The sequence below is a fragment of the Rhinolophus sinicus genome, linkage group LG01 (genome assembly GCF_036562045.2).
Source record: "Rhinolophus sinicus isolate RSC01 linkage group LG01, ASM3656204v1, whole genome shotgun sequence".
NCBI classification, from domain to species: Eukaryota; Metazoa; Chordata; class Mammalia; order Chiroptera; family Rhinolophidae; genus Rhinolophus; species Rhinolophus sinicus.
Window position 1 is genome coordinate 170,588,841 of NC_133751.1, and position 11,691 is coordinate 170,600,531.

Here is an 11,691-nt window from a genome sequence, read left to right on the forward strand (position 1 = left end):
TCAACTGCTCAGGGGGTCAGCACCCCTCAACTCTATGTTGTTCAAGGGTCAACTATATATAAATATATATCCTCTTTCTATTTGTCCAACAGTTCAAAACCAGAGTCTCTGATAGAAAATTGTATAAATCAGATTGAAGTATGCTTCTCTAGTTTAAAAATAAGTTCTTTTATTTATACGTTGTCTTTGACGATGTCATTTGACTGTATGTAATTAATTCATTCAACAGCTAATTGAACACCTACTGTTCAAATACTATTCTGGTTGTGGAGTACCAAACAGACAATAAATCCCAACAGTAAACTGACTAGATCAGTCATATGATGCAATAAGATGAAAGGTGTTCTAGAGAAAAATACCGCAAGGGAGGGGAATGAGCAACCTTGGAGGAATACATATTAAATAAGTGGTTAGTGAAGGTCCAGGGAAGAGAATAATCTATGCAGCTATACGGGACAAGCATGTGTGAGAGCATTCCTAACATGTTTGAGGAGTAGCAGGAAAGTTGGGTTGGAGTTAACCAAGGAAGAATAGATAATATGGAGCCTTGTAGTCCATTGGAAAGACTTCAGCTTTTACTCTGAGTAGATAAAAAGCCACTGAAGGATTTTGAGCAGAAGAATGATATTACCTGACTTAGCTGTAAAAGAATCACTGGCTTCTGTGTTGAGAATAGATGAAAGGGGGACAAGGTTGGAAGTAGCGAGAACTGTTAGCAGGTCATTGCTCTGAACACTGAAGATCTGACACATGATCAAGGCTTTAGACCAGGTTATAATGGCAGAGCTAATGAGAAATGAATTCTGGATATCTTTTGAAGATATGGCCAACAGGGTTTGCTGATGGTTTGATGTGTGTATAAGAAAGACGTCAAAGATGATTTTGAGGATTTAGTCTAAGCAACTGGGTAAATGATGGTGCCATTTCCTGCATTGGTCAATATGGCGGAAGACATCAGTTTAGATAGGAAAATTGAGAGTTCAGGGTTTAGGCTTGCAAAATTTGAGATGACTGAGAAGGCCAGATCAATCTAGTTCAGAGCATATAATAAGCAGGCTGGAAAACAGGAAAATGGTAGATAAGTATGTTAACAGAATTTTATGTTCATTAAGTGTGGAAGGATAAAGAGAGAGCATAGTAAAATAGCTGTTTCCCCTCAGGGAGAAATTTTATAAATGGGCCATAAAGGGAAGAAGCATATCAGTATTACAGAAAAGGAGATTTATTCTTTGAATGTATGGCAAGACCATAGCATTTCTAAAAACTCTCGGATGGTTTGTTGCTTTTGGCTGTTCAGGTCACCAATATATCATATTCCATCTCAATTTTAAATCTCATCTTAAGTACTTTAGAATGTAGAATGCACCAGTAAAACATTGTTTTCTATTTCTACATATATGAAACATGTATGTATACGAGTTATGGAATTAGACTTCAATTTAAAACTTGTATGTTCAAACGAAGAATCCAAGTTTAAGATTCTTTTTGTTTAAGATAGCTTAGAATTCTTATCTTGGAATCAAATGAATTCTAGAGTACTGGTTAACAGTTTTATATGAATGAATGCACATCTTCACTTTCTCTAGAGAAGCTTTATATTAATATAGCTTCCTTTGGCTAGATATATTTCAGCTGGTTTCAGTGAAACTGCCGAAATCATCAAGCCAGGAAATAGAAGCTGAGGAGATCTCCTTTGTTTTGGATTACGTAAACCAGTCACCCAAGTGCATTGCCTTCGGAAATGAGGTAAAATTTTGTTTTGTTGATTTTCTTTTTTATACATAAAATCGCTTTCCTGCGATCTTCGCTCTGAGCAGAGTGGTTTAATATTGCCTTGAGTTATGAACTAAGAAATCTGTTTCATTGCTTTAGCATGTATTTATGGTTAAATTTTTTAGGACCTTAATTTTGTATATTCTGTTTTATTGCTCTTGTAAACCCTCTAATTCTCCAAAACATACCAGTGTTTTGGCATTTGAACTATATTTCTTAGTCTGTCCCATGTACTTAAATCTTTTCATTGTAGATTATGTGTCTTTGGAAAATAGGCCCTCCCTGTCTGTAATATACCTGTTAAAGAAAATTTGGAAATTATACAAAAATATAGTGAAGGAATTAAATTTCACCAGTGATAATATTTGAGGAATCCTTTTCTAGACTTTTTTCTAAACATATATAAAATAACATTTCCCAAACTGAATTAGTGTCTGAAGACCTTCTTATCCTTTTTTTTCCACCTTACAAGGCAGCATGAGTGTGTACTTCAATGTTCATCAGAAATGACTGGTGTTCATGGCATGATATATTTAGCCATCCCCTATTAATAACCACTTAATTAAAATCAAGTACCACTAAATGGCCTTAGACTTTATTGTGGTGGCATGTTTCTTTAGTTTTGTAGCATTATTTTGGCTTTGTTCTGAAAAGGGTCAATTTCTTAGAATAGAGAAAACTCTGACATGAAATCATTTTTCGTGTCTTTGGTTATGTAGTCATCGGTTAAATGCAAATTAAAATAAGTGAGAAACCACTTTATATTTACTAGAACAGCTGAAATTTAAGAATGACAATACTGAATGTTGGAAAGATACAGAGCAAAATTAACATTACAGCTTTCTCATGACCCAGCACTTCCACTCCTAGGTAGAGAAATGAGAACATGACCACAGAGTGACATGTACAAGAATGATTAATGCTCATAATAGCTCCAACATGGAAATAACCCAAATGTTCCTCAGTAAGAGAGTAAACCATTTGCGATATACAGTATATTCATTCACTGGAATGCTGCTTCATAATAAAAAGGAACTAATGATACACATAAGAGCATGAGTGAATCTCAAAAAGGTGATGTTGAGCTAGAGTTCAGACACAAAATATTTACCATTCTGTTTGTATGACGTACTAGAACAGGCAGAGAAATAAACTATGGTGATAGGAATCAATAGTTGCTGGCAGGTATGGGGGCATTGGGGGATGACTGGAAAGAGGAACAAGGGAACATTCCAGGCGTGAAGAGAATGTTCTAAATATTGATGGTGATATACAGGGGTATACATCTATGAAACACTGCATTGTGTGTGTAAATTATGCCTTAATGGAAAAAATTTAAATCATTATACTTAAAGCTAGACAGCCTAATTTTAAGATTTAGGACCCAAGTTCATCTTTTAATTTTCTGATTATTTTAAAAGTAGGATTATACTTTCCATAGCTACACTATAACATTTTATATTAATATAATCTTAATCTGCAAAAAAATTGTTTCTGTATTAACTTTTTTCCTCTTTTTATATACATATGTATTTTTCCCCCTTTGAACATTTTTTTAAATATTTTTTTAAATTTTCAATTACAATTACCATAAAATATTATTAGTTTCAGGTGTACAACATAGTAGACGTTTATAGAACTTACAAAGTGATTACCCCAATAAATCTGGTCTCTGTCTGACACCATATATAGTTATTACAATATTATTGACTATATTCCTTATGCTATACTTCACATCTTTATGGCTGTTTTGCAACTACCAATTTTACTTCTTAATCCCGTCTCCTAAACCCCCTCCCATCTGGCAACTATCAAAATGTTCTCTAAGTATCTATAATTTTGTTTCTGTTTTGTTTGTTCATTTATTTTGTCTTTTAGATTCCATATATAAGTGAAATCACATGGTATTTGTCCTTCTTTGTCTGACTTATTTCACTTAGCCTAATTCCCTCAAGGTCCATCCATGTTGTTGCAGATGGCAAGATTTCATTCTTTTTTTATGGCTGAGTAATATTCCATTGTATATATGTACCATTTCTTTCTTTATTCATCTTTTGATAGACACTTAGGTTGCTTCCATATCTTTTTTTTTTTTTTCCCAAGTCAAGTTGTTGTCCTTTCAATCTTAGTTGTGGAGGGTGCCGTTCAGCTTCAAGTTGTCCTTTCAGTCTTAGCTGTGTCGGGCGCAGCTCAGCTCCAGGTCCAGTTGCCGTTTTCTAGTTGCAGGGGGCACAGCCCACCATCCCTTGTGGAAGTCTAGGAGTCAAACCAGCAACCTTGTGGTTGGGAGGACGCGCTCCAACCAACTGAGCCATCCGGGAGCTCAGCGGCAGCTCAGCTCAAGGTGCCGTGTTCAATCTTAGTTGCAGGGGGCGGAGCCCACCATCCCTTGTGGGACTCGAGGAGTTGAACCGGCAACCTTGTGGTTGAGAGCCCACTGGCCCGTGTGGGAATCGAACTGGCAGCCTTCGGAGTTAGGAGCATGGAGCTCCAACCGCCTGAGCCACCGGGCCGGCCCCCAATTTTATGTTTTCTATCTCTTTGTTGAAGTTCTCCCTGAGATCATCGAGCATCCTTAAAACCAGTGTTTTGAACTCTGCATCTGGTAGATTGCTTGTCTCCATTTTGTTTAGTTCTTTTCTGGAGCTTTGTTCTGTTCTTTCACTTGGGACATGTTTCTTTGTCTCCCTATTTGGGCTGCCTCCCTGTGTTTGTTTCTATGTATTAGGTAGACCTGCTATGTTTCCCAGTCTTAGTAAAGTGGCCTTACGTAGTAGGTGTGCTATGGGGTCCAGTCGTGCAGTCTCGTTGGCCACTTGAGCCAGGTTTTCCAGGTGTGTCTCTTGTGAATTGTGTTTGCCCTCCTGTTGTAGTTGAGTCTTGATTACTGTTGGCACATCAATGGGAGGGATTGACCTTCAGGCTGATTGGTTGTGAGAACTGGCTGTGACTACAGTGAAAGTACTTTGGTCAGGGGCTGACCCTACAGAGTAGGATTTATTTTAATGGGGCTCTGGTGCCTGCCCAGTCTGCCCTTTGAGTGTGTGGTTTGTGGAGCTGGTTGGGTGGTGGTCTGACGTGGTCTGAAGCAGAAACAACCTGATGTGTTCGTTGATTCTGGGCCTCTAGGGAGGGGCTCTGGTGCATGCCAAGGTCAGCCACTGCCTGTGCCCTGCCTGACATCACTTGGTATGAGCTGCAAAGCGTTCTGCAGATGGTTGCTCCTTGTGCTGGGCTTGGAGGTACCTGGGAGACTCAGTTGAGCATTAACTGAGGCCAGCTGCCTCTAGTGCTGGGCTTAAGGCTATTTACAAGAGGCATGGAGCACACCAAGACCAGATGCTGTTTGTTTGGGGTTTGTGAACTTCTGAGAAGTTTTAGGAAAGTCCACAGCATGAGCCAAGACAAGCCATTTATATGGAAAAGTCACCGGAAGAGGCTTGGGTGGGCCCTCAAGTTGGGTGGGGAGGGGTCTCAGGGAATCACCAGGACAGGGCAAAAGGTGTTAGCTAGGTCAGTAGAGACTCAGATACTGCTGGTGCCTGCACATGCAGGCTGGGTAAGGGGAGGGTTCAACAAAGGGACAGTGGCTTCTGCCAGCATTCTGGGAGAAAGTTACCCCTCCAGTCCTTGTCCTAAAGCCAGACAGTTCAGTTCTTCCCTGTATGTACCTAGAGTCTTTTGAGCTTCTGCCCCACTGCTGGAGCTCAGCGAGTGAGTCTGTCAACCACTAAGTCCTTTAAGAGAAATGCCTGGGACTAGAAGCCTGGGCTGGGGAGCCTGGTGTGGGTGGGGATGGGACCCCTCGCTCCTCAGCGGGGACCTCCACAGCCCACATATCCCTCCCAATTTTTAACCTCCACCCATGAGCATGGGACCAGGCCCTTCCACATCTCTGCCCTCCTACCAGTTTTGAGGTGGCTTCTTCTGTATGTTCTTCATTGTAGGACTTCTATTCAACCAGACTTCAGGCGATTCTCAGTGATGGCTGTTCTGTAGTTTAGTGGTAATTTTGAGATCGTTGTGGGAAGAGGGGAGCACAGCATTTACCGACTCTGTCATTTTGCTATATTAGCTTTTGTGATAAGAAGATTTCTTCTTAAAAAGAGTGTTGACTATTTTTGTGAATGTTATGTTCTATTTGAATTACCAGGGAGAATATGTTGCTGCAATACGGGACTTTTACTTATCTGTTTATTTTTTCAAAAAGAAAAAAACATCAAGGTAAGAATTCCTTTTTTGATAGCTTTATTTTATTTACTCAAGAGTTTGTTATAATTTCATTCTCATACCTGTGATCCACAGCTGTTACTAGTTTCATGTTACAAATGCTTGTGAAACCACAGGATAGGGAGTTTTGTTGTCTTGACCTGATAACCTAGTAACATTTAATAATTGTCAGCTATTAATTACAATATTGTCTTTTGTGTTTAACTTTACCGCTTATGGCAAGACTTTGACATACATTTTCTTTATTTGGTCAAGGCCTTATAAGACAAATAGTACTATTTGCCATATTTTTTTTTTTCAATTACAGTTGACATTCAATATTATATTAGTTTCAGGTGTACAGCATAGTGGTTAGACATTTATATAACTTACAAAGTGATCCCCCCCAATAAGTCTAGTACCCACCTGGTACCATACATAGCTATTATAGTATTATTGACTATGTTCTCTATTCTGTACTTTATATCCCCATGATTTTTTGTAACTACCAATTTGTACTTCTTAATCCCTTCACCTTTTTCACCAAGCCCACCACCCAGTTTGTTCTCTGTATCTGTGAGCTTGTTTCTGTTTTGTTTCTGTTTTGTTTATTTTGTTCTTTAGATTCCAGTTTTTATTTCACAATGGTAAGACTGAGGTATCACTCGTCACAAAAACCCGGGGAGCTTTTTCTAACCCAAACCTCCTTGTACACCTAGATGTACATACTTTTGTCAACATTGGATTTGGCTTAAAAAGGCTTCCCTATATAATCCTCATTGCCATGCTATGGCTGTAGGATTGAATATGGGTTTTTGGATATCTGGGTTAAAATGAGTCAAAATTAGCCCCTTTGAACTTCGATGCACCTCAAATTAACACATATTTTAAATGGGGTAATATCTTCCAAAAAGAGTTGTAAGGATAAATGAGATAACATATTTAAAGAAACAAGTGCTGAACAGGAGTAGTCACTCTTCAGCTCACACTGCCCCCTCTTCCTTTTTAGCCTGTCCATATTAGCATTTGGTTTTCTTTATAGTATAATGAGGATCCTGACAGCTTTTGACACATTAGCCAGTTGTCTCAGATATAATCTCTTAGGCTTATGCATATCTCTTGCTAAAACTTAGCTCCAGCAAGAAATTTTGCCCAGGCAAAAAGCCACTAAAAGGACTGTCTTGTCTTTGTTTCAGTATCAGTGGCTCCAGCAGGCGAGTTATTATGGTAGAATGTTAATCACGTGAAGTATGCATTGTATATTAATAAATGTTTACAAAACAAAATTCTTGATTCTTGATCACAATTTCTTTTTTAAATTTTGCATTTATATTCAGTGATTTCTGAGAACTCTCCAGTTTTGGTTGATTAGGGTAAGAAATCCCTTTCACTTAACCACATCACCACTTATCAAGAGACTTCGGTAATCAAGAAAAAAATTTTTCTTTTAGGTTTATTTTATCATCATCAAGAAGTAAGAAACATGCTAAGAACAATTTTACATGTATAGCATGTCACCCAAAGGAAGATTGCATAGCAACTGGTCACAAGGATGGCAAAATTCGTCTTTGGTCAGTTATCGTGAAGAGCATGGTGATCACTTATGTACTATTTTATATTAGTCCTGCAGAAGAGGGCTGTCTGGGTCCAGGGAAAAGCACAGCGCTGACAAGCCACTGCTGACAATAAAGAGCAGGCTTGGCTTATACCCGCCCCATTTCTCGTATTACTGTGTTCTTCATTGCATAAACTTACTATTTTAGGATTTCTAATCTTGGGCTTTTGGGGGAGTGAAAAATGGCATTTTGCCTTTAATCGTTTTATTGAAGCTAAAGAACTTTGTCAGCCTTTAAGTAAAAAGGAATGATAATAGGGAATGTCTAAATAGTAGGACAGCTTGATAGCCTATTTGTAGAAGTGATTCTGGTTAGAAATAGAAAGTGTGCTTTTTGCACATTAAGACCCATAAGCTTGATATGATTTATTATTTGGGGCATATATTATGATCGCTATACAGGTAACCCCCCTATAACAAGGTTGTTAGTTTCCTAAAAATGCCGTGTTATGTGAATCCGTATTACACAAAACAAAGAACCAGTACGAAAAGGTTAGGTTTCAAAAATTAAAACAACATACTATTATATTTTTATAATTAAAAGAAATTATTAAAGCAGTTTTCACCCAAAGTATAACGTATTAATATGTATTAAATAATGTTTTCTCGTCGTCATTACTAAGCTTTTATTTCATTCCGTGTTGTTTGGGGAGTTCCCTAATTTCGAACGAGCTATCTTTTGCTCTTAAAAGCTTTTATTATGCTCCGTGTTGTTCAGGGATTTCCCTAATTCTCAAATTGTGTTCTAGGATGCTGTGTTGTACGAGGGTTTTCCCCAATTCTCCAACCATGTTAGAGTGATATACCGTGTTATACGCGGGTTACCTGTATTTGGCATGCCATTATTTTTCTAACTTACGACTTTAGTAAAATTTAAAATATTTGGTTTTCTCCAATAGGAGGAATTTTGATGATGATAAGAAATACACATACACTTGTCTACATTGGCACCATGACATGGTAATGGATTTGGCTTTTTCAGTGACAGGTAGGTTTAGTAATGAAAATGAACTTTTGAAGTATGTGAATCAAGTATTTTAGTTCACTATGCTTATAATTTGAAACATTTGGAATTGCCTGGGCCAAATGAATTGTATATCACCCTGTGTTATGAGCAGTGCTCAGCATAGTATACTTTTAAGTTTCAAAACCTTCAGAGTATCAAAATGTACAACATGAAGAAAGAACCTACTTAAGTTACGTTACTCTTTTTTTTAATATACACAGAGCTAAGTGCTTATTGTCCAGAAGTGTAGCTACAGTTCACAGCAACAAATAACTACACCTTGCTAGTGTTTTATGTACATTACCTCATTGAATCCTTAACCCTGTGAAATAGGTATTATTCTCATCTTACAGGTGAAGGAAGTGAGATTTGTAGTTGAGAACTAACTTGCTTAAGGTCACATGACTAGTAAACGTGATTTAAAGAGAGGTCTAATTCACAAGCTATGTTTTAACTTTAGATTGCCTCATTCATATTTACTGTTTTAAATTAATTCAAACCTTTGTTCCATTTAAGCTGCACGATAGTAAAAATGCCTCCTTGAAAACAGGATGATCTTCAGCAGAACTTTGGAGCAATACATTGCCTTTGGTTACTTTTAGCACCCTCACACCCATGTGGTAAAAGTTGTGTCAGTATTATTTTGACTGGGCCTGATAAAAGGAAGCCGGATGCTAGAGAAGATTATTAGGTGCCTGGAGAAAGTGATCTTTCTTTCTGCAGGTCTTACAGAGACTGCCAGGACAAGTCTTAGGTGATGCCTTGTGCTCTGGATCATTACAGGACCACTTGGGTTTAACTCCTGGACCCTCAGGAAGGAGGAGGCATCTTCGGCCTATTTGTGTTTCGGGTTTGGGGAACAGTGACTGGGGCCCAACCTAACATGCTCAGAGCAGTCCAGCAGGAGTACAGTTGTGACGTGTGAGAACTTAAGACTAGAAAGAAGAGGAGGATATTAACCCTACAGATAAAAGACACAGGCTACTCCTCTCCACCCTCCTCCCCAACCCAGCCCCCAAAATACAAATGAGAGTCTGTGTGCCCTGCATATGTACACACGTGTGTTATGTTCAGGCAGTGTCTTTATTCCCTCCTAACCTAAGGTCGTTTCTTCTGCCTTTCCTCCTCAATTTCTTCTTCTCTGCTGTGACCCTTGCCCAAGTCAGGGCCAAGACCAGTTGATATTTATTGTCACTGTCATTTTTCTCTGTTTTGTGCCCTTGCCCATCTCCTCTCATACTAGTTGGCAGTCGCAGCTTTCTGTGGTGGCCTTACTTGCCCTTAAGCCCTTGGACATTCGGGATTGGCCTTTTCAGGTGGGGTTTGAGGAGGAAGGAATAAATAGTTGCATTAGCTGCCACTCAAAGAAAAGAAATAATACAAAGTACTTCTACCTGAGTCCTGGCTATTAGAGAGTTGAATTCTTGATTCTATATTTTAAGTTATGTGGATATTTGTAAATGAGTCATGGTTAATTACAGTACATGGTTGTCAATGAAATAGCAATATGACCCTGTATAGGTAGGTATAAGAGAATGAATAGAAATTAGTTACCTGTGTGAAACAAACTATAAATTACAGTTGTTTTAAGAACTGTTTATAAGTTAAGACACATATGAACAGTATAAACTTATGGCTGTTTTACACCCAGTCATGCTGTGTGTGAGCACTGAAATAATTATTTGCTTCTTTCCAATCCTGAAGCCTTTCTTGTCTCATTTCAGTGCACTGGGACCTCCAGTTCATGTTGAATAAAAGTGATCACAATCACGGGAAAAGTTTTCAATATTTTACCACTTAAAATGATTTTTGCTGTAGGTTTTCTTTAAGTATTTTTCTGCATCTGTTAAGATGCTCATGATTTTTCCCTTTATTCTATAAGTGGAGTTAATCACATTGGTTTATTTTTCAAATGTTAAAATAATCTCATATTCCTGCAATAAACTGAACTCTGCAGTCATGTCTTTTCCTCTTAATATATCATTGGAGTCAGCTTGCTAATTTGTTTGGGAATTCTTGTCTGTCATGAAATTGGCTTGTAATTTTCTTATGTGTACTAGTGTCAATATAGGATTATGCTGGTCTTGGAAACAAATTGGGAAGTGATCTCTCTGTTTTGTTACCTGGAATAGTAAAAATTGGTTTATACTCCTTAAGTATTTGGAAAAATGCACCAGTGAAGCCTAGTGGATGTTTGTTTCATCCACTTTTTCTAGTTATCAGCTGAAGAGCTGGTCAGCAACAAACTAGTTAGGGATTACGGGAACCAAAAATCCCTGAACCAGTGGTCTTTAAATTTTTCGTTTTAAGAGTATATTAAAAGATACGAAGACACATTTTTTGCATATTGTTAAAAATAGTTGTGTTTCTATTTTTTCTTCCCAAACACTGTCCTTTTCATTTCTTGGCTGAATGGGAAGGCTCCAGTCTGCTGAGTGGTGGTCGGGAATCTGTCCTCGTAGAGTGGCGAGATGCCACCGAGAAGAACAAGGAGTTCCTGCCCCGTCTGGGAGCTACTATTGAACATATCTCTGTCTCACCAGCAGGGGACTTGTTCTGTACTTCTCACTCCGATAATAGTAAGGCTAAATTTGTTGTTGTGAGGAAATATAGTTATGTAATGCATAAATTACCTAGTGTCTGTGGTGAGTGGAAAATAAGACACCTCAGACTAATTAAGAGTAGCACTAGATTTAATGAAACATTTTTTTTCTTCCATTCCTCCTCTTTTTCTCACCCCTTCTGACCCTAGATGCGACCAGATTTGAACATTTTCAGAATTGTTACGAAAATGTAGAGCTAAATATATTTGATTTTTGTTGTGCCCCTTATAGTTCAGAACTTTTTCCTGTGGATTGATGTGGGGAGGTAAAGGAAGGGTTTTGAAGCAGGCATCTGTGCTTTCACAGAATGGCATTTTCAACAGAACACTGAGATTCTCCTTTGAGATGGCCAGTATCTCGGTGTGGGAGTCCTATAGATTCTGACAGAAGTGAGGGCAGTCTTACATTCCTCCAAAACTTAGCTCATCCCGTTGCTACTGAGCCTAGGTGTAGACCCCGTAGCCCACTGCCTCCTTTCCCTTCAA

General features: G+C 38.3%; 1 protein-coding gene across 1 annotated transcript in view; it reads left to right on the forward strand.

Moving 5' to 3' along the window:
• The window catches only part of WDR75 (WD repeat domain 75), a 30,490-nt gene that overhangs the window by 7,518 nt on the left and 11,281 nt on the right, over positions 1 to 11,691 (forward strand). Inside the window, exons 5-9 of the mRNA XM_019740758.2 lie at positions 1,622 to 1,746; positions 5,927 to 5,997; positions 7,434 to 7,553; positions 8,497 to 8,585; positions 11,024 to 11,182. Of these exons, the coding sequence (XP_019596317.2) occupies positions 1,622 to 1,746; positions 5,927 to 5,997; positions 7,434 to 7,553; positions 8,497 to 8,585; positions 11,024 to 11,182 (564 nt within the window). The remainder of the gene's footprint in view (positions 1 to 1,621; positions 1,747 to 5,926; positions 5,998 to 7,433; positions 7,554 to 8,496; positions 8,586 to 11,023; positions 11,183 to 11,691) is intronic.